Here is a 22628-nt window from a genome sequence, read left to right as displayed (position 1 = left end):
TACACCCAGGAGAAGAAATATAAAACCAGACAGATAGATCCATGCCTTACCTTGATCTAGCAACATTTATAGCTTGGTGAGCAGTGTGTTGTGTGGCCCTCTGGAAAAATCAGTGCTTTGTTTCATTCAGCTATTAGGATGGCTTAGGAAAAACATCTATGACTTTTATTTACTTAGCCTTGCAGAAGAGTTTGGTTAATATGGTAGGTACATAGTTCTTCCCAAAGAATTACCAGTAGGATGGTGATAATTCAAGACTGCGAAAAACCAAAAAGTGAAAAAGCTAAAAGCTGTATCTCTGTCTAAAACTTAAGCACCACTGAAATCAATTGGAAGGTTACTGCTGTCTTTGATAGGAACAAGAGTTTACCTTCTAGAGACCTATTTCCTTTTTAAGAATATCAGATGGCAAAACCAGAAAAATCTTATTTTTCCACTGCTGGCTCTAAAGTTTCACAAATGACACTGTTACAAGGACTTATTTCACTATTAGAAATACTGTTCTACTTCAACATTAAACATTGTGCAAACTCATTCTGGCTGAAAGGGTAGTCATTTTTTATGTTGGATAGTTATTATGACAAACAACTAAAATATGCATCTGGAGCTCTTGGGCTTGTGGGACTTAGATAATTAAAATATTTTTACGGGGAAAAAATTACGAGTACAAGATGGAAAACTACACTTTTGCACTGAGGGAAAGTTCATTCAAGTGTACAGTATCCAGGGCACACAAACCCACTATTTAAGCATACATATGCCTCAGATGCACTATTTACATGTAGATTTCCCGCTCATCTGTGAGTGTGCTTGTGTGTGCAATGTTTACATGGCCTCTATTACATTTACTTTTTTATTCAGCAGCCCAGTTTGAACTGGAACCCACAGGTGTTTGAATACGTAAAGATCAAACTCCTTAAAGAGACAGAAGAATGATAGAGACTTTTTCACTCCAGAAAATGCCATGTAAACACAAAGTTTGATTCAGCCATGAGAAAGATTACTGCTGGGCATCCTGAAGTTTTGGTGCTTCCCTGAATTGAGGAACAATGCAATGACGATTTTTTTAATTACCTCTGCATCATAAACTGAATTAACATGTCAAAAAAAGGCCTAGTGACACTCAGCTGCTTTCTTGACTTTGTCCTCTACACTTTTACTGGTCCCTTACTAACAGAGTGTGTGAGTGATCTCACCATACACCAGCCATTCCAATGACTGCTTGCTTGGGATGGAGGGTATCCCAAGGTACATGAATGTTGGGAAATACCTGCTGGAATGACTTAGCTTAACTCAAACATCTGCCTGGAGCACAGAAAAAAAGAGAGGTTCCTAAACTACTCAGAGCGCAGGCCCTGAAGGGAAAGTCTAGCAGTCCCTAACTGCTCCTCCACCTAAGAGGCTCATGATTTATTTACATGGAGTGTTTTATAATACACAAGGGATGCCTTGTGATCTGGGCTTGGATTTAAAAAAAAACCCTGTAGCTATTAGTATGAAACTCAGTCCTCTCTCTTTTTTCCCAGGGCAGTTTTATAACATTCATATTTCTACGGGGTCCAAGAAAGGAAAAATAACTTTGGGCAGTTTTTTAGTGCATCTTATAAGGAAAGTCCATGATATATGGGGAAAAACTGTAGCCTATCAGTGCCAAAACCATGGTTATTTATATGACTATCTGAATAAAAGCAATGTAGGTATTGTGATTTTGCCATCTCTCTGATATCTTATCAGATATCACCTCAGGTTTGTTTTAAGCCTGTCTGGATAACAATCAACATGCATCTGCTGAAACTCCTCTCACAGTGCCTTGGAAGGGATCCACCTTCATCTTAGGGTCAGTTCACGCATTTTGTCTTGCAGATAGGAAAGATGAAGTTGTTTAATATTAGTGTGTAGAGCTCATGGGCAGTCATTCATCAAGCTGTAGTAACACAGATCTCTTGTTGCACTACTGCACTCTGGTTTGGATGCCTGAAATGGCGACCCCATGTTCCATCCCAAACCCCAAAGTTCAATGCCTCAGTGCTGTTCTACAGCATGAAACCATGAACTTAAGCATCTGTTCAAGGATGCCCAGATGATAAAGCCCTTAGTAATATCATTATGTAAGCCTGTCCTTCCCTTTTCCTTCTCTTTCCCTAGCATTAGGATGAAGCTACTTGATATATTTCAATTGACTGGTCTTTGTCCACTTGCTTGCACTTGTTCTCTATATCAGCACTTCCAGCACCTCTTTAAGGTGTTTCTACTGCATTCATCAGGACAATATGTAGAAACTTACTTTCTGTACCTTTACCTGTCTTTTTTTTCCTCCTCCATGCCTTCTTCCAGGCATCTGTCACAATCCTGATGTTGCCATACCCTTTCTCAATAGGTATCACAAGCATTTCTCTAGAAATAGTCTCAGGCTCAGTGTGTGGTTTCATGGTGTACTCAAATAATGATGCTGGAGTCAGGAAACAGTCAGAAGGAGCAAGGCATGGAGAAAAGCAGAGGTGAGGTAAACAACTGATGACTTTCAACTGTTCTTCCAAAAGGCAGTCTGTGCTGCACCAAGCTGTTTGCCTCCATGTAAATCATATCTTAGGGTTAAAGCATGCCATGGACCTTGCTCTTTAGAAGTAGGTGGCATAGGAACCCAGGAAACCATCTGTTAAAATGCAATCTCAGTACCTGCTGGTCCCTTTACCCTGAAGTGTCTCAGAACAGAGGCTGCCTTCAAGCTATAGTTAAGTTAAAATTTCACTGCATGAACGAACATGTGGCTCAGAGAAAGCAGCCACTGAGACACAGGAGAGTCCCTGTTAGCTGTTGCTTTCATGGAACTCTCTGACTCAGAGTTCAGATTCCATCTGGTAGGAGTTGGTGGCCTGGGCAAATGCACGTAGGTTTACACCAAGAGACTAATCATAGGCCTGTTTTACAATGAGTTCTAGTCTTTGGAAGAAGGGGAGCAGTCACTTTTAAAGTAATCTTTTTTCTTCAAAGAGATTAAAAAGATATTTTCTTAATTTGTATCTAACATAGGAAAATCTTCAGGGGTGTAAATAAGGCAGTCGGCTTCTGCCATCTTACCAAGTAAAAAAACAAACCCTTTGTATGTGAATTGAACGTATTGAATGAGAATTTTCTACAGTATGGTTTTTTTTAGAGATGTTAAAGTGATCCAGATAATATGATTTATCAGTTTCTGAGGCATATTCCTGATGAGTGTACTCTGTCAAGTCTAGCTGAAACTCTGATAAAGAATGGAGTTTCCTCTGGTTCCTGTAGATAACTATAGTGCTTCTTGCATGAGAGTGAATTTTGGTTTTAGTTATTTTGTATTATTCACCACTGATCTATATATTCATCCTTATTCCATTTTCCAGTAATACATTATGCAATAGAACATCTGGCATTTGGTATTTGTTCTCCCATCCCTTCCCTGCGGGTAAAGGTGAGCACACTGCAGCATGCTCCAGTGGGAGCTGGGACTGAGTATGTTCAGGTTTTTGGGTTATTTTTATTTTTTTATATATGTTAATAATCCCATGGATTTGCATGATTCTGTTTGTGCTTCTTTTTGTTTCACTCTGTGGGATAATACCAGTTTAACGCTTCTGCCTTTGGACGTTTGTGGCGTTCAGGCCTCGTTCAGTCAATGAGAGAAGAGCAGCATCTGCAACCAGCAAACAGGGCTGGCTGTGGCTGCTGGGGCTCCTCAGACCATGTCCAAGGCCCCCCTCTGCCACAGCTTTCTACAAGGTGGTGGGTGAACCACTGTTCATGACAGCATCCTTCTCCCACACGCTGCTTTATACCCCATAAGCTTTCAGAGGACCACACCACACTTAATTGCTAGAAATATTGCTAGAAATAGGTCTCCAGAAGGTAAACTCTTGTTCCTATCAAAGACAGCAGTAACCTTCCAATTGATTTCAGCGGTGCTTAAGTTTTAGACAGAGATACAGCTTTTAGCTTTTTCACTTTTTGGTTTTTCGCAGTCTTGAATTATCACCATCCTACTGGTAATTCCTATCTCAGGCATTTGAGTTAGGTTATCCTCAGAGCAGGGCAGCAGCAAGGTGTTTTGATAGCTGAGGTTCACTCTTTTAAGCTTCTTGGGACTCTCTTCCCTTCTCTTGTCAGCAGCTGCATCTTTCAGTTACCACTCCTGATATCAGCATTTCTTCTCAGCGCTCTTCCCCTCTCTGTGTAGAGATCCATTATGAGGTTGTGGCTCTGCTTTAGGGAATTACTCCCATGTGAGTTTTGTGTCAGTCTCAGAGAAATCCTCTGGCTTTCCCAGATGACATGCACATAGCTGACACACTCAAGAGCAAAGCAAGCTCAGTGCAAGCAGAGTTCACAGAGGCAAGGCCACGTTACTTACACTGCCAGATAAAAACTGGAGTTTTTATCTCCATATAGGGGAGATTAGAACCTGTCCCAGTGACAAAGTAATCCAGGAAAAAAGGTGGAAAGGACAGAATAGCACATGCCCACTTCTCAAACAATTTTGCAGAGTAAACAAAAATATCTTCTTCCATCTTGATTGTTTCTTGTCATTGGCCTTTTTACACCTATAAAAAGAGGTGTGATCTTGCTGTATCTCTGCCAGGATTGCAGGCAGCACCAGCCGTCACTGAGAGTTGTTCTTCTGGATATAGCCTGTCAAAATGGAAGGAATGAGTCAGTGTTGTGCAGAGCAAGAACAACACAATTAACGCCTATTTCATGTGTGTTCCTGTCTCTTTTTGCTGCAGATGAAGGACTTGTATTGTTGAGGTTTTCAGCACTACGGTTCCTGGGTGTCCTACCTGTGCAGTAGTACTGATGTGATCCATACACACATATCCTGAGGTGCAGACTTGCCCTGTGGGAAAGTTAGGAAATTCTCCTTGTGGGCACCTCTTCAAAGGCTGCTTCCCAGCCCCAGCTTTGGAAGACGACTAAAACTGGTTGTGGGAGAGAGCCCGTGACAGCCTCCTGCTGCTGTCCCAGGTTTGTTTTTAGAAGGCGAACGTTGGTGTCCTGCCAAGCTGGATACCTGGTGGTGGGAACGCAGATGTGAGCGTGCCCGGGGGGGGGATGCTTATGCACTACAGGCTGTTTCCTATAGGTGGAGTGAGTTGTTTAACGCTCTGTGGTAGTTCTTCACATTTGCAGGGTTATTTGGTAGGTACAGCATCACTCAGGGCAATCTGACAAATTCATTTCAAAACAAGTTTTTGACATATAATAAGAAGGAAAAAAATGGTCTCCAGCATTCAGAGAATGGAAGGAAAATTTCCTGTTGAAGGAAGTTCTGAAGACAGTGGGATTGCTACAGGATTAATTAATAGAGGTTTAAAACAGTGTTTCAGCTGTTTCTAATCACTCATCCTCTCTCTCCAGTATCCCAGGGACTCAGGATAGGAAGACTCTGTGGTGTCAGCCTTGTTTGTTATTTGGAGGGGAAAAAAATCCTAGCCTTTCAGGCTTTCAGCACTCTAAGAATCCTCCCTTCCTTCAAAGCTTGTCTCAAAACCCACTCACTGGCAAAGCCATTGCTCCCACCCTCTGTTAGCATCCAGAATCTCTCACATGACAAGAACATTCTCTTTCTGATGCTGAAGAGTCCCTGTTATTGTATGTTGCAGATTAAATGTCTTGTGCTTAGGCCCACAAACATATTGTTGAGGGGTTAATTGGGATGTGGGTTCACAGAGCATCCGGTAACTGCTGGAGCATCCCGGTAACTGCTGGAGCATACTCCATGCTAACTGTGGTCTGATCCAGGGAGTTTGTTCCTGGCGCCTGGGGATGAAGCGTGCAAAGGGCTGTTTCCACAAAATAGCTGAGGTTTTGTAGGTTCACGGCTAGTGAACCTTCCAGTCAGATGTTGCTGTGACCATGTCCTGTTATTGTGCTCCCCAGGATAAATCTCAAATATTCAAGTAGGACTTTTATCAGACAAAGAAAATAATAGGTAAACCTACCCAAAGGCATCTAATGTTCTGGAATTAGCCTTAAAAAGGAATAGTTTTTAAACAAGACTGTGTTTTGAAACTAAGTTTTGACACAGAGAAATTACTCCTATGTAACTATTCTGGGTCTGGACATAAAATACCAGATCTGGCTTGGTTCTTCCAGGCCATTGAGTGTCTACACAAGCATCCTTCCCATACAGAATCATACAATGTTTTTGGGCCGGTTAAAGATCATCTAGCTCCAACCTCCCTGCCGTGGTGTTAAGATCCAGCTAGTGAGAGATGCCTCTGCCTGAATTAAGGTGCAAATAAGACCAAATGGGGAAGTCAATAATACAATTTTATTTAACAATAGATGTGAGGTAGAGAAAGAGAAAGAAATAGAAGAGAGAGAAGAAAGAGAGAGAGAGAGAGGGATCAAGCAGCAGATAGTCTCAACCCATGGATCCAGCATCATCCTGTCCTGTTCATCCTTCTTCATCCTGAATTTCTTAGTGATGGGGGTCCCGAGGTGATTCAAAGCTTTTCACTATTTATACACCTTTGCAAACAAAGGAATTACTGCTCATAGGTTACACAGTTCTCTTATTCTATTGGTTAAATTATTCCCTCACTTCTAATGCTAATTAGTCCACATGCTTTGTCTTTCTCTTCTTTTTAGCTTAGTGTGTTTCTTGGGTTGCTGCTCTGTGAGTTGGGGGTCATAATTTCCCCCTGCCAGAACTACCTTTTACTCCATCCAAGCTGATTTCAGCTGAGTTGGCTTTCCTTGTGGCCCATAAATTCTGCATTCTTTGTGTCCATTATCAGTGATACATTCTTCTCCCCCAGCTTTGCTAACCTTCCCCTAGGTCTGAGATAATACCCAAGACAATAGTACTACCTTTATCTTACATCGAGTTCCTGCTGTGGTGGCTTAACTTGCAGTCCAAGTTCCAGGTCTATTCAGGGGGCTTTGGTGGTTGTTGGTGGTCACAGATGCCATCTGTCCCATAACTTGGGGTGATCTTTGTTTGACCAGTGATAGATATACAAGCAGTTACTTCTTCATACAGATTGCCACAGTGAGAATTTTTGTCTGGATGTGTTACCCAGGATGTGCTAACCAGATATCACCTGTGCTTGGACTGGAGTTAGTGCCATCCCGTCACTCCCTTCTGTGCTTATCTCATGACAAAGTCCTTCTGTGGCCTTAACAGTGTTTGAAACAGGCTACTGTGCTCTGTAAGTCTTTACACATGGGCAGGGACACCTTCACTTAACCAGGTTGCTCAAAATCCCATCCAGCCTGGCCTTGAACACTTTTAGGGGTGGGGCATCCACAACTTCTCTGGGCAACCTGTGCCAGTGCCTCACCACCCTCACAGTAAAGAATTTCCTCCCGAAATCTGACCTAAACTTGCCCTTGTTCAGCTTAAAACCATTCCCCCTTGTCCTATCACTATGTGCCCTTTATAAAGTTCCTCTAAAGCTTTCTTGTGGTGTCTTTTCTGAGGTGTGGTTCATGGCGAGGTAAACAAAGGTTCATGGGCAGGTAAAGGCCAATATTTATTGTCATGAGAAAAGAGCAGCTGAAAGGGCTATTAAACCAAATCATAATAAACTATTAGATTTTTTATTAATCTTGCCTGCTATTTTCTGTATACAGGTTTTGCTGATGATCCTCAGACTGAGCCAAAATACGTATCGTGAATTATTCTGACCTTGCTCAGAAGAGCTTTATATGTTAGCATGCATGCCTGTTAAAAACTCTCTCTCATAACCCCTATTTGAACATTGTTATATTCATTTGTTACATTGTAAAGATATGTAAAGTCATTCACCTCGGGGGATTAAAGGCAGCACTGTTTAATGACAAGGACTGAATATGTTGCCCTTGATCACAGTGGGCCATGCCCTAAGCAAACTGTTAAGTGGATTTTATACCACCAACAATGGCCCTAGATTAATCAAAAAAGAAAAATTAAGAAAAGCTGCAACATAACCAGCTTCCACACAAATGAAACTCTAAGCCCCATCTGCATCTGTACCTTCTGTAGGATGTAGGACAATCCCTACATCAGTCCCTTTGCTGCCACCATGCTTGGTGCTATCCATCAGTTTAGAGTCACCTCTTGTTACTGCATGCACCTTCCCCAACTTCTTCAGTGCCACAAGGATTATTTCTATCTACTGCACTTGCAATCAGAAGACCTATGGCACTCAGCATTGTAACAGTTTGGCAGAAAAAGGGTTATACCTGAGAACCTATTGAAAGATGGCTTTGCTCTTAGGGCACTATGATGGACAGGTGAAACTCCTCTGCTTTGACACACACTTCCCATGTGATCCTAAAAAAACCCTGTTCAGTTAGGGTGCAGGTCCTCTTCTGAAAAATAGGAATCACAGGAGACTGGAGCAAGAACTACGTGTCAGAAGATGGGAAACATTTTGACATCATAGTTACAGAGCGCTCCCCTGAAGGAACACACAGTTAATGCAAACAGAGACATTTTGTGCCTTGAGTTGTTCAGTTACAAGCCCTGGAACAAGATACTGTGAGAAATAGAGCCAAGTTCAATGTATATTTGATGTGTCACTGCTGTTTTGTTTGGCAGCTGCTCTGGTGATCAATATACTGTGGAGCAGGACTGTCACTCCCTTTTAAGAGTCATTAGGATAATGCATGACTCTGCAGTCCTCCCAGCACATCGTGTGCTGCATAGCTTATTAGCAATCACACAAGTACCTTACTCTTGTCTCTCCAGAATTAAAGCTGAAATCCATTTTCTCCTGATAAAGGTCAGGGAACCAGTTTATAAGCAGACTTTGGTATTACAGTCTCAATGGGATTTGAACGGGCTGGACCAGACGATCCTTGAGGTCCCTGCCAACCTGGCATTTCATGGTTAAAACAAAGTTTAAATTTATTTGTTTGGAGGGAAACTTACTGATATACTGATAATTTTTGTTCTTAGTTATGCCATTAAGTGTAAAACATGGGTAATTAATCTCTGCATTGCAGATTGGAGTGTGAGAGAAGGAGATATAGTGGTCCTTGACTACTGAAATTTGAGCAATTGTTGTAATTGGTGGGAAAAACATGTTCAGAAAGAGAAATAGAGTCAACAGGACTCATGAGGACTTACCTCCTCCCTCCATGCTTCTCTCTGCAGTACCTCAAATGGAGCCTACTAGAATTTTCTTTCCTGGACTCTTGTTTCTCAGCTAAGGTAATGGCATTGTCTTGTTCCAAAATAGGATATCAGGTCAAACTGAATGTCACAAACCAAGTAGGATATCAGAGCACCACTGTCCACATTAATTTTGTGAATTCTGTGACTCAGGAGATTATTAGGTCCTCAATAGCCCAGCTCCAGCTCCAGTTCCTCCAGTTTGTCGGCCAGCTTTTCCGATGCCTGCCACTACTTTTTATGCCAAGCTTTTCCAGCTTGCAGCTGGGCAGATGGTCAGGAGAGGCATCTCATCTCCCTTTCATTGATTTTATGCCTCCTTCATATACTTCACTCTTTTGTAACTACTTGACTTGAAACTACTTGTTTCAGCATTCAACAGAGCTGTGTAATCCTGTGGGCTCCTATAAAATTTCTTTTCTTCCCTCCCTTCCTCCTGATTGCATGATACAACCACTTTCTGCAATCTTCCATAAGTTAGGAAACAAGGTTGTAAAGGATAAGGGTAATTTCTGACTTGGTTCTTTATAGGTCATTCCCATATTACACAGAGCCCCCACAGGCTTGGGCTGGGTGTCACATCCTGCAGGGTATGGTTGGGCAATCTTCTTTGCCACACTGCAAAACATCTTAGCAGCTGTTCTACCTAAGCAAAATGAGCAAGAAAAAAAAAAAAAGATAAAAGACTTTTAGAGTTGCTTCTTGTGCTGTAAGAATAAGATTTTCACATATAATTTGGCTGTATTGTATTGTGAACTTACAAGTTCTCATGGAGAAGATCAGCTCCAAAAACTGGGGTGAGACATCCTTAAGCAAGTCCTAAATGCTGCAGCGAGTGCTGAAATCAGCGGGAGACACTTGGGCATTGTAGATCCCACTGCAATTTTAGCAGAACATCATACGGAGACGTGCATCCAATCTGCCTAATGGAAGCAATCGAGTGGTACCCTGAATTGTATCCAGATAAGAAGTAATCTTTTAAAAGTCAGAACCTCAGAACCCCCATGGTCTGTATGGTCAATGGAAAGAGGGAAATGCCATTGGAAATTTTCAGTGCCTTTGGAAATGGGCACCCAGCCTGTAATGACAAGAACTGTTACAGTCAGTTTTGGAAATTTAGAGTGTAAATTAGTTGCCTAAATTACCTAGACTTAACCCCATCCAGACTCTCAATGATCATGAGACCAAGGGCCAATTCTGCCCCAGATAAGTGTAATTTACAGTTCCTCTTCCCATCTGCATTATCAGTTGCAGGCTCTGCTGCAGTGCACATGTCATGTGCTGTTAATAGTTGATGCTTGACACCCATAGACAACTTCAGATCAACAGCAGGTGACTTCCTTGTTTCATCAACAAAGTCTTACAATCATTCATGAGGATTATACATACAAGATATTTTTTACACTCTATTATTTATTATTATCTTATATCCTAAACCTGCATCTAGCCATGGAGAAAAAATTTAATGAATGTTTAAAATTTCTTCTCAGTATGAAAAGAAAAAAGGCTGGTTTTAAGTAGAACATCGAAACAGTGATGGGTTCAAGTGATAATCAGAATTAATGTACAAATATCTGGGTTTCTGATACTCTGTCATATCACCATGCAAAAAGTCACCAGGGTGTCTCACCCTGAATGCCTCAGTTTCTCTTGGGAAAAAAAAGCCTGTATTTCTCATGCTATTGTGAATCTTAATTGACTAACATTTTCAAAGCACTTTGTGCTGTTCAGATGAAAGACTTTTCTAAATGCAAAGTATTATTACATGGTAAGTTCATGACTGGAGCAAATTTTTAAAACAAACCATATGAAAAGCAGAATTAAGAGTGGAAATGCTGATCCAGCCATTAATTGCTTCACATCAGAGAGTGGGCAGAGGGTCTCCTTTTATGTTGTTTATTTCAAACAAACAACTCTGGGAATCTCCTGTGGAAATGAAATGCAAAAACCAAAGCTGTTTCATGGGTATTTTTGGTTTATCTCCACATGAATCTTAAATTCATCATGTGGAGAGAATGTGGAACCCTTTTTTTTCCCCCCGTATACGCTGACTTTCCCACAATGAATAATATCCATTTTCTTGCACAGTTTGTCTTCTTGCTCACCCTCGGGTAACAAAATAACCCAGAATGCAGGAACACCCTGTCCCTGAACCCTGTTGAATACTGACTAAATAAATAAATAAATAAAAGGAAAAGAGGGATGATTTGGAGGGTTCCCAGGGATGACTCGGAGGGTTCCCAGGCAAACCTGCTCTATTTAACATCACATACACAGTGACCACCGACACATGAACCCCGGAGCTCCTAATTCCTGAGCCATTGCTCAGCAGTGAGTAATAAACCCTTGCTCAGTGACTCACACAGGCTCTGAAATACAGCCAAGTGTCAATAAGCATCCAGGTTTTAGAGAATGTGAGTGGGAAGGGGGAGATCTCTTGTATCTGCCTGTGCTGGAACGGGGGAGAAGCCTGGCAGGCTGCAAGGGTACGTCTGCACTTTAGTTATGGCTGTTGGTACACAGACTCTCATACCAGAGGCTCCAGCACATTTAGTACTCCAAAGGAATTTTGCTTCTGTATTTCATCTTCTCTTCCACCCTCCTTCCTGCACACACGTAGAGCTTCTTTTTCAGATTTAATCCTTCAGTTATCAAGATGTCACTGTTACATATACAGCACCTAATCAGGAGTTAGCTGATGGTAGACACCCTTCTCTTGCCGCAGGAAAAGCTTAGCTTTTCCCAGGGAATACTGATGTGAATACACAGTAAGGGAGGCAGCCAGCTTCAGGGAGAGGAAAATAATTGTTGCTGCAACTCAGTTTATAAACTGTAGTGAACAAGGCACATAAACTGGGCTCATCACTGGTGGTCTCTAAGGGTCAATCCTAATTTGTTTTGCCTGTTTAAATATTAGACAGCAGCTTGAAGATACACCTCCATTCTTTAGGATGAGAGGAGACAGGCACTTCCCAGCCGGTGATTCACAGCCCCTTAGATGCTTATCTTAGGATGGGAGAAAGTGGCCTCTGGTGATATCTTTCTCTGTTTGCTCAAGATTAGACTCTGCTCACCTGTCTTAGACTATCTCTCCTGTTTTCAGCAGTTAAGCAACATCTAATGTCTTAGGAGCATTTTATGCAATTTTGGGCTTCAAAGGTCCTTCATTCATGTTGTTGTGTCATAAAATTTTTTATTACACTGCATTGGCAATTTGACACTTGTGCAAGTAATAGTTTGTCTTGTGATAAAAAGATGATATCAATTTCCTCTTTATTATTCTGGTGGTTCAGTTTTGAGGATCTGTCCCACTAACCCTCAGCTGCTCACTGCACTGAACTCTTACATAGTCTGCCGTAGTGACAAAAGAGAGGGTTCTTAGGAGTTGTCCATGTTGACATTCACAGCTCCATTTCAGTGAAATATCCACTACTGCATACTGTCCACCCACATACTGCTGCTAGGTGCATGATACATCCTGTGGAAATGCTTGGATTTTAGCAGGTCTTCAGATTTTAGAGATTATCTATAATTTGTGTGTGCACTTTGAACTTGGAATGTCTCTACCTTTCTCCCCTCCTGTTCTTTCATTGCTGTCTGTAGTGACATTGGGAAACAGACGTAGAGTTTTACATTGATCTTGATAGGAGTTTTGGACATGAAGTTATTTTGCTATCAAATTGCCTTTTGTGATTCCTGGTAAGTGTCTCCTCACTTATAAATGGCTCATTGCAGTCTTTGCTGCTTGCAGATTTCTCTGTATCAGTGATGGATTGTCTCCACTCAGCCCTAGAGAATGAGCTTATTCATCAGTGTTGCACATGCCAATAGGGTTAGTGGAGTTAGTCTGAGCTCCCTAGGGATGGGCCTGTGGCTTGCTATATCCTTACCTCTTAATTTAGAAGTAACACAAATTAGTTCTTCATTTAGGATTCATTATGGCATAAATTATGCTCACCATTACAATGATCTATGTTTTCCCCTTGTATTATATGGCAATTCATAAAGCATTGACTTTCACGTGTGGCATTTTCCATGCATTAAAAAGCTTTTTGAAGCCTCCTAGACTTCTGCATGGATCCAGTAGCCTGTACAGATGTGCTGGCAGAATTTGCACATTACAGCTACAAGTAGAGACTCTTACTTTGCCCACTAATTCGTTCATCCCCTTTGCAATGTCAAAATTCTCCACTGTGACCTAAAGAATGTCTATTTGCAAAAGAAAACCCAACCCAAATGCATTTCTGCCTGGTTCAATGTTATAATTGCTGTCTTCTCCCTCCACTTCAAAAAAAAAAAAACCAAAAAACAAAACCAAAACAAATCCAAAACAACACGCCTCTCTGACACATAGGGCTGGCAACTTGTGCTGCAGAAGTTTACAACATTAGCAGAGCCAGCTGCTGTCCCCCTCCTTTGCCAGAAATTGATTTCTCAGAGCAGTCAGCAGAAGCACATGTCTGCCCAGCTCCCAGCAGCTTCAGTGCAAAGCTGGGCTTCAGCTGGATCTTGGAGGGCCACTATTTTTAATGATGGGCAGCAGCTTTAATTAGAAAATGAATACACTGATTAAAATTCCTTTCTACAGCTGTCTCGTGCATGCAGGTTCCATGAAATAAAGTGTATTACCCAAACTGTCATATCTTCTCAGCAGAGTATCTGAGAGATTTTTCTCAGTGAACCATCTAGATTAGTTGACTTTTAGCAGTGCAAGTTTTTCTGTACTTTAATTAAATGGCCTTTTAAATTGTTCATTTCCTACTTTCTGGGTTTTTTTTGTCTCTGCAACTACAAGGACTCGGGAGAAATGCTGTTTGTTTGGAATGAAGAGATAAGTTCAGGGATAAAAGGCCGCTAAGCTTCTGCTAATGTTGAAATAAGAGAAATGTCAAAAAAAGCTATGTTGATTTATATCAGTGAAAAATATAGGCCCATTGACTTCAAAAATGTTAACCCTGATTTATTTTAAGATGCATAAGAGACTCAAAGTCTCCTAAAAATCAGACCCGAAGGCTTTTTTGGAAGATTGTTTTGGAGGTTAGAGAATTAATTGAAGACTTGATGAACAGACACAAATTTTGAAAACCTTTGTATTGCCAAGAAAGAGCACTTAATGAGAAAACCAACAAACATTTATGCTTTTCTTATGTAAATAACATGGTTTTATGTCATGTGATTTAGAAGCCTGTCACTTTTTAAAAAAATATTATTTTATAATTGCATAGGACTCTGCAAAACTGACTTTACACACATTTTTTTAAATGGCAGCAAGACTGAGAGCTCTGCTCCAGGTAGGAGAGCATGCCAGCAGCTGAGTACATCTGTACCTGCTCTGCAGCTGACCTTTCAAGCTTATTCTCACTTTCAGCTGTTTACTTTGCTTATCAGTCCTGTATTTCATCAATAGAGCTCTGAAGAGCTCTGTCATGCGTAACTGGATGCACAGCAAAGGTCAGTGAGAGGCTGCTGCCCTCTGTGAACTGGTTATCGCTCAGAAATTTTGTGCTGGTGTCTTCCTTCTCCCAAAGAGTTTAAAGGAGGCACGCTTTCGAGTACAGCACTAATGAGATGATTTCACCAGCAGGCCGTGGTTGCAGTTTCACTTGATAGCACCTGATTGTTAATGGCAGAGCTAATACAATTATACAGAGGCCAGTCAAGTTAAAGCAGATTTCTAAGAGGATCTTGTACCACACCAGCCCCAGTTTCTCTAAGAGCCTGAGAAATCTTCAACAGATTAATTCTTCCAGTCTTTATGCTTACTACAGTTCTTATTGAAGACTTGCCCACTGAAGAAGATATCCTTTGGGATAGGGATGAGTATAAAAAACATTATATAAATATAGCACTTGGAGAGGGCTCCACCTAACATTAGTAAGCCTTGTCTTCTAGGAATGACGTTAAAAAAATGAAGGGATGACAACTGTCTGGTTGTAGAAGATGTGTGAAGAAATGCTTTGTATGTAGGCATGCTGGTTTCGTCACAATATTTTTTTTTATGATATCCAGGTTTACCTGGCTATGAAGTAATTTTCAGTATATTCACTTATGCACACCCTGCTATTATTTCCTCATTTTGCAATGTTCAAAAATAGCTATTTTTAAACTCAGCCTTTTCACACATACAATTAAAACATTTTAAAATCCCATTGTCAAAGACGCCAATTAATACACTTATGATGTAAAACTATTCTCTCTGATAAAGAACTTCTCACACTGTTTTGTCCTTTCATTATACAGACTCGTACTGCCCTAGAAGACTTAGGAATGTCAGAACATGACCTGAAATGAATTATAAAATGATAGAACAGTTTGAATAGGAAGGAATCTTTAAAAGCCATCTAGTAGCAACACCCCTGCAGTGATCAGGGACATCTTCAACTAGATCAGGCTGCTCAGAGCCACGTCCAAACAGACCTTGAATGTTTACAGGGATGGGGCATCCACCACTTCTCTCAGCAATCTGTTCTTGTGTTTTACCAGCCTCATCATAAAAAAATATTTCCTTTGTATTAGTATAAAACTACTGAATTGATCAAATACTAATTGCAACTCTGCACAATTTTAAAAGATTGTTCAGAAACGTTATGCTCACTTTTTTTGGTAGCAAACTGTTATTTAAAGCTTTTCTGACCAAACTGTGGTATGAAGATAAGTATTTTATTACTTTAAAGCCAGAGAGGACTGTTAAAAATTTGGTGGCCATGAATTGTTAAACTTGCTGCATATCAGCTTTACATGTTCATGTTCCCATACCATGACAAATGTCAGCTATTCAGAAACACCTTAACTGTCTGTGTGTTTGCCTCAGTCAGGCTGAAGGTAACACAGATCACTGTAGTGCCCTTTCACTTGTAGCTAACCCACCCCGAAGTGCCTTCACAGCAGCAGTGAGTGAGGATGCACATAGGCAGACCAGCTGACACAGTAATTTTACCTCTCAGTAACTTGTATAACAGCTCCTGTTCATGTGTCTGAGTCTTTGATCACCTCCTTGACTCCTTTTATATCACAAGATATTATTGGGATGCTTTTTTTGTGGCTACAATATTGCTGCTAGCAAGAATATCTCTTGCTTCTTTCCAGTCCCGTGAGATATTTTTCCCTCTCTCACGGAAGATATCAGCAGAGTTCTATAAACTATGAACACCTGCGACCTTGCAAAGCCTTGTTTATAGTACAGTAGAAAAATATTTTGACAATGGATGCTTTAGGATTTTAGCCAATCACCCCATGGGGTGGCTGATCCTTTGACCAGTTAGACCACAAGAAAAAAAGTCTATAAAAGAGTTTGTAAAATAATTAAATAAATCAATCTTGCTGCACAATTCCTGCCTGCTGGATCTCTCCTCTCCTCCCTACCACTGCGGGATAGTGTAATTTTTTTTTTTTTTTTGGGTAAGCTGCAAAGTCTCACTCGGCATCATTTTAGTGAATCCATTCTGTTAATTCAATCTTTCAACTGCTCAAAGTTTTCTAGCAAAAATAATGGTCCAGGTCAGACTTGTGCCACATTACCAGTTGGAAGATCAGTTGTGCTCCTTCAAACAACAAACTGACTCAAACTGACTTAAAGAAAAGGATTATTCACCCCTTTTTTTGACTTCAGAACCTTCTGTTTAGATATGTACGATATTATTCAAAATAGTATTATGCTAGATGAAAAAATGTACTCTTGCACTGTATATGGAACTATTTTTAAATTTAAAATATGTCTAAAATCTATAGCTGGACTATAGCAGTATTTAAGTCCTATTGAAGCCAGCTGTAAAATCTATGCTACCTTCTATGGGAGGAAGCTTGAAGCCTATGCCTATGAAAAAATTATTTTTAAAATAAATCAACATTAAATGCTTGTATATCATTATTGAGATGTTTAATGAGTGCATTATTGTTGCTGTTCTGTCCATTTCTCTTCAAGACTTTGGACACTGAGGATCATGCTTGTGCACTACAGAGCTACTGCAGTGCTTAGGACATATGTAGTAAGATGGGAGTAAAACAACAACAACAAAACAGCATTTGAATTAGAGAGGAAGGGAGAATTTATTGACTGAAGTGTGTTTATCTCATTTTAAGAGGTGTAAGTATAAACCATCATCGTTATCCCTTAAAATTAGCTAAAGCCAGGAAAGAGGTCCAGAAGTCTGATTAAGGCCTTAATTGCATAACTGCAGATGTTTTTTGTCTGGATGACAGTGTAGAACAGTCTCTCACGGCTGAAGAATAACAACATGAGAGCATACGACAAGGAAGTAAACTGTGACAAAGGCAGCCTAGTGATAGAAGACAGAGTAAGCAAGGGAATGACAGCCAGGATGTATGGATGCTGTTCCCAGCTCCATCACTGTCTGAGTATGTGACCATGAACAAGAATCCTCTGCATGTCCCTCCATCTGTAATGCGTATGAAAAAATATGGAGTTAGCATAGTGGCATTAACTCTACTTATTTTTAACAAAAAACCCCTTTGAACTTCGCTACATGGGACAGGCTGCAGGAATAAGGATTTTTAAGACCAGAGAGGATTGATCTCTCATTGCAGGGATCTGCTATTTTATGGAAGCATGCAATCATCTGTGGCATTCTATCTGTAACCTTGGGTCTTGTGTTTGTTAGAGGTGAACAGAAGGGTTCTGGGGCTGCTGCATCCTAAACAGACTTTTGTGAATCCTTGTGGATTAAACATCAAGTATATAATTGCTTGCACTTGGGGAAGGTCGGCACAATGATCCCTGGGGTGTCTTCAAATCCCAGCAGGACCAGGGCAGTGACTGTCCCCCTGTACTGGGCACTGGTGAGGCCACACCTCGAATCCTGTGTTCACTTTTGGGCCCCTCACTACCAGAAGGACACTGAGGTGATGGAGCGTGTCCAGAGAAGGGCAACGGAGCTGGGGAAGGGTCTGGAGCACAGGTCTGATGAGGAGCAGCTGAGGGAGCTGGGAGTGTTTAGCCTGAAGGAAAGGAGGCTCAGGGGGGACCTTCTCACTCTCTACACCTCCCTGAAAGGAGGGTGTAGTGATGTAGGGGTCAGTCTCTTCTACCAAGTAACAAGTGACATGACCAGAGGAAATGGCCTCAAGTTGCACCAGGGGAGGTTCAGATTAGAAACTAGGAAAAGTTTCTCTACTGAAAGGTGATCAAGCACTGGAACAGGCTGCCCAGGGAGGTGGTTCACTCATCATCCCTGTAGGTATTTGAAAGTCATATAGATGTAGTATGTAGGGACATGGTTTAGTGGTGGACTTGGCAGTGTTAGGATAAAACTGGACTCAATGATTTTAGGTCTTTTCGAATCTACATGACTCCGTGATTCTATCTGTGATCCAGTTGGCTCCAGAGTCTTCTACAGCACCTATAGTTTTTCTAGCCACTATTTTTGTACAGAGTGGTCCCAACTCAAACTCACAACTCCTGTTGTGTTAGGCTTCTCATGTCACAATGAATTTAAATTAACAGTCTGAATAGTATATAGTCTGTGCAAAATCTAATAAACCAGGGGATACATGGCTGCACAATGCCAGGAATTCTCAAGGTATCTGATTTGAAAATCACTACAATGAAAGTTTATAACTGCAGCTCAATTCATTTCGTGAGAGGAAAGATAATGCCGTAGAAGAATAGACACTATACAATTCTACTTTATATGTCAGAGATTCATTCTCTGGTAAGTTTAAAGAGTATTTCATTGGCATTCTCTTAGATGCCAAACTGTTAAATGCAAGGCCATGGCACAAAGAGGTTTCTTAAATTACTGGAGGTATAAATTGGGTCTTCTAGCAGGCTTTGTAATTTCAATTGCTTTTTGTAGCAACTCTCAAATCCCCAAGTGTATATGGAATCCCACTCCACAAAGCATTGTTTCCTTCCTGCTGCTGAAAGATAGCTTAAATAAAATCCTAAGACCTCAATGATGAATATAAGTGTTCATTTCATTGCTTTTATGGCTTCTTCTGTAATGTTCTTTCTAGTTTTTTAATCAAGGATTCGACTATCTCTTTTATCCAATTTGCATTCAAGAGAGGTTTGCACATTGGACAAAGTACATTCATGTGCATCTGACAGCAAGCACTCTGCAGCTTGGAGATAATGAATCTAAATCAGATTCAAGCTTTATTTTGCAGTGCCAGGTAAATTTTAGAGGCCCAGCATTTGTAATTTATTTCTCACAGAGATGAAAAAGTCGGTTTGATGGCTACTGTCAGCCAATAGGAGGTAAAAGATGAGATGGCCCCTGCAAGGCACTATTCAGTGGCTGCACAAAAGTAGGGAGACAATTTGTGGCTGCAGAGAAAGATTTATTTTTACACTTCAAAATATATAACACATCCCTGCTCTGAGAAGCACATCAGGTAGAATTTTAAAATTAAGGAAATGAAGTATGTGAAAGAGTCCACGCAGTAACAATAGCATATATATGTGAAGATATCTTCCTGCGGCAGTGTGTGCATGAGCTAAAAATGCTTCAAATCCTGTGCACTTGTTAAAAATAACTCTGTCCTATAACCTCAGCAGTCAATAATGGGAGATCATATTTGCAGCCATTTCTGCAGCCCATCTAGAAATGAGACACTACAGATAAAGCACTCCCTTTACTCCTCATCTTGCACTTTTTGCCAATCGATTGCAGAAGGGCTGTGTAGGAATCCCCACCTTTGCCGTTTGACCTGCTGTGTAGCCCGAGGCAAATGATTTCTCCACTCCCCTGCCTGCATTCCCGGGCTGCATCAGAAGCAGTGTGACCAGCAGTCAGGGGAGGTGATTCTCCCCCTTTACTCCACTCTCATGAGACCCCACCCAGAGCGCTGCATCCAGGTCTAGGCCCCCAACATAAGAAGGATGTGGACCTGTTGGAGCAAGTCCAGAGGAGGCCATGAAGATCTCAGAGTACCAACATGGTGGCTGGTGCTCCAACTGGCTGGTGGGATGAGGAAAGCTTTGACAAGCTGGCATGATATTGACGTGGCTTTTATGCAAACTGTTCCTCAGGAAATCAAAATCTCAAGATTTTTCCAGTTTATAGCTACACAAAAAAAAAGAGAAAGAATAGTGGTATATTTCTTCTTGCGTCTTCTATGCACTAACAATCACCCTGATCATAATCTGGCCTCAGTGATGCACATATTCCTTTTCTCCACTGTCTGGGTCTCCCCAGGAGTGTGTCTCCATTTATAACCAATTTTTCAGGGAAAGACCCAAAGACCAGACAAACTACCTCACTTACAGGAGTTTTTCCCCCCTCTCGTTTTAGTAGTTATTAAGTTGTCACAGTCCTCAAGTATGAGGTTTGAATATAGTAATTGCTTACAGCAGAAGTGTAAATATCCTGAGCACACCGAAAACAATGCATGAAGCCATGTACTCTTTAGGGAGAAATCAGAAGGTTGTGGAATTGAACTGCAACAGTGTATCCTATTCTATTGAGTGCTTAGAGGCAAGGCAAGGAAAAACAATCATTTCCATCTAGTCATCATCTTTTGCTCTGCAATCTATTTTTTTCTGCATGGATTGTATCATTTATCTACAAATATATTAAAGCATATTAAAAAATACACCTGCAGACAGCAACACTAATGAAAGGAGAAGCTGGAGAGCATCCCTCTAGCAAAACAGACCTGACCTTCATGATGGGGGTGCAGGTACAGGAGCAGTGATCTTTTGAAGATGAAATTGAACGTGAACCTTCTGCTCTTTTGTGGCAGTGATCAGGGCACTGGTTTTTTTATAGAAGTGGTAGTGGTGATAGTAGTGGTGATGTTTTCACCATTTTAAAGGATAAAAGAGCTCATTTATTGAGAAGAAAAAAAAAAGATGCGGGGACCTGCCTTCTTCAGTAAATACATAATTACAATATAAAGAAATATAGTTTATATATATTATATAACTACATACATTAGTATGTACATTATATGTATAATATACATTGTATATAAATTTCACATAGAGAATTCATGGATTATATGTGGCTTGAAATGCCTAACAAACTACAGCTATCCATACTCCTGGACTGAAAAGTTCTTCGAAGATGCTTCTTAAGCACTAACTCCTCCGAGCAGCTCTGCTCCCCTGCCCTGCTCCGTGTCCCGCTGGGGTCCCGTGTCCTTGTCCAGGGTCCCCAGGCGCTGCAGCGCCCACCCGCCGCGGGGCCGGGGCTCTTCTCCCCCGAAGAGAGCCCTTTATCGCGGCTCATGGCGACAGTGCGGATACAGGGGGGGCGAGGACCGCGATGCCGTGGCCGGGCAGCCCCGCTCCCGCCGCACGGCCGCCGGGTCCCGGGGCGGGCGGGCCGCTGTCCCCGGCGGGGGCGGGTCCGGGCCGGTTCCCCCTCCCCTGCGCCGCCGGCTGATCCTTAACAGGTAACGGAGGGGCGGCCGCGGCGGGGTTGCGGCGGGATCTGCTTCCTGGGTTTCCTTTCGCTTCGGCGGGTGCACCGCGCCGGGCTCACCTGGGCAGGGCACGCCTGGGCCGGGCCGGGCCCGCCCAGCCCCGCCGGGCTCCCTCTCGCAGGACCAGCGGGACGATGGTGCCGGTGTGCGGCGGGGTCTGCGTCCGCCGCCTGCTGCGGATGGTGGGGGCCGGCCGGGGGCCGCTCCTGCTCGCCGTCACCCGGGTCCGCAGCTGGCAGGCAGGGAGCAGCACCCCGGCCGGCCCCGGCCGCGCCCTGGCCGTCAAGAAGCGAGGCTACGACATCACGAGGAACCCTCACCTCAACAAGGTGGGTACCTTTGGCGGGGGTGTTCCAGGGGCTTGCGCGGCCCGGGCCACGGGGAGGGCAGCGGGCGTGGGGAAGGGCCTGGATCGCAGGTGTCCCGGTTTGCGGGCGCCGTGGCAGTGTCACCCGTGACCGTCCCCAGGGAGCGGCTCCGCTCCCAAAGGGCTGAAATGACGGGGAGGGGGCGCGGCCGTAGGTTTACCTGAACAGAGCACGGGATGTGTGATGGGTGTTCAGCTGCTGGCGCGGTTCCGCAGCCTCCTGTGGAGTCGGGCACCTGCCTCCCCTCTGACCGCTGTCCTGCTGCCGCAGTGACACTGAGAGAGTCTGGGCAGGGCAGAAGTGCCTTTGCCTGGGAACTGAAGCTGTTTGCTTGAAAGCACAAAAAATTGGTATGGAGAAAACACGGCTTCTCCTTAAAATCCAATGCCAAAACCTGGGTTATTTTTATATATAAATAACGTGGGTTTTTTTTATATATATATATATATATATATATATATGTATTGTTTGGCACATGTTGCAGTGAAACGGACCATTTACACCTTCATGTTAAAACAAGCATGTGTGGTTGTTCTTAAGTCTTCCTTTCAGAGCATATGTATAGCAGTGTGTGCTCCACTACCAAGGCAGCTTCTCGCTGGACTGAAGATGTATTTGTTCTCAATACTGTGGAAACATTAACAACACGGTTATAATAATAAAAATAAAAATTAATGATTTTGCTGAAAACTTCCTCCAAAGTCTACAAAGCATGTAAAGTGAGACCCCATAACTTAACTCTA

The 22628-nt window shown here is 42.2% G+C and overlaps 1 protein-coding gene and 1 long non-coding RNA gene across 3 annotated transcripts in view; one reads left to right on the top strand and one right to left on the bottom strand.

Annotated features, from left to right (window-relative positions):
* Window positions 1–8878: 8878 nt before the first annotated feature.
* On the bottom strand, window positions 8879–22242 carry LOC109144783. Its single transcript, XR_002045757.3, has 3 exons — window positions 22046–22242; window positions 9892–10208; window positions 8879–9776 (listed from the first exon to the last, which is right to left on the bottom strand). It is a non-coding gene; the product is annotated as an uncharacterized LOC109144783 (long non-coding RNA).
* The window catches only part of ME3 (malic enzyme 3), a 119037-nt gene continuing 117920 nt past the window's right edge, over window positions 21512–22628 (top strand). The window contains exon 1 of one of the 2 annotated variants that reach the window (XM_039562844.1): window positions 21512–21846. In XM_039562844.1, coding sequence (XP_039418778.1) covers window positions 21652–21846 — 195 coding nt within the window. In that variant the 5' untranslated portion in view covers window positions 21512–21651. The remainder of the gene's footprint in view (window positions 21847–22628) is intronic. The other variant, XM_039562835.1, reaches the window with a different exon arrangement.

This window comes from Corvus cornix, chromosome 1 (assembly GCF_000738735.6).
Source record: "Corvus cornix cornix isolate S_Up_H32 chromosome 1, ASM73873v5, whole genome shotgun sequence".
In the NCBI taxonomy this organism is placed as follows: Eukaryota; Metazoa; Chordata; class Aves; order Passeriformes; family Corvidae; genus Corvus; species Corvus cornix.
This window is presented reverse-complemented; position numbering and strand designations above follow the sequence as displayed.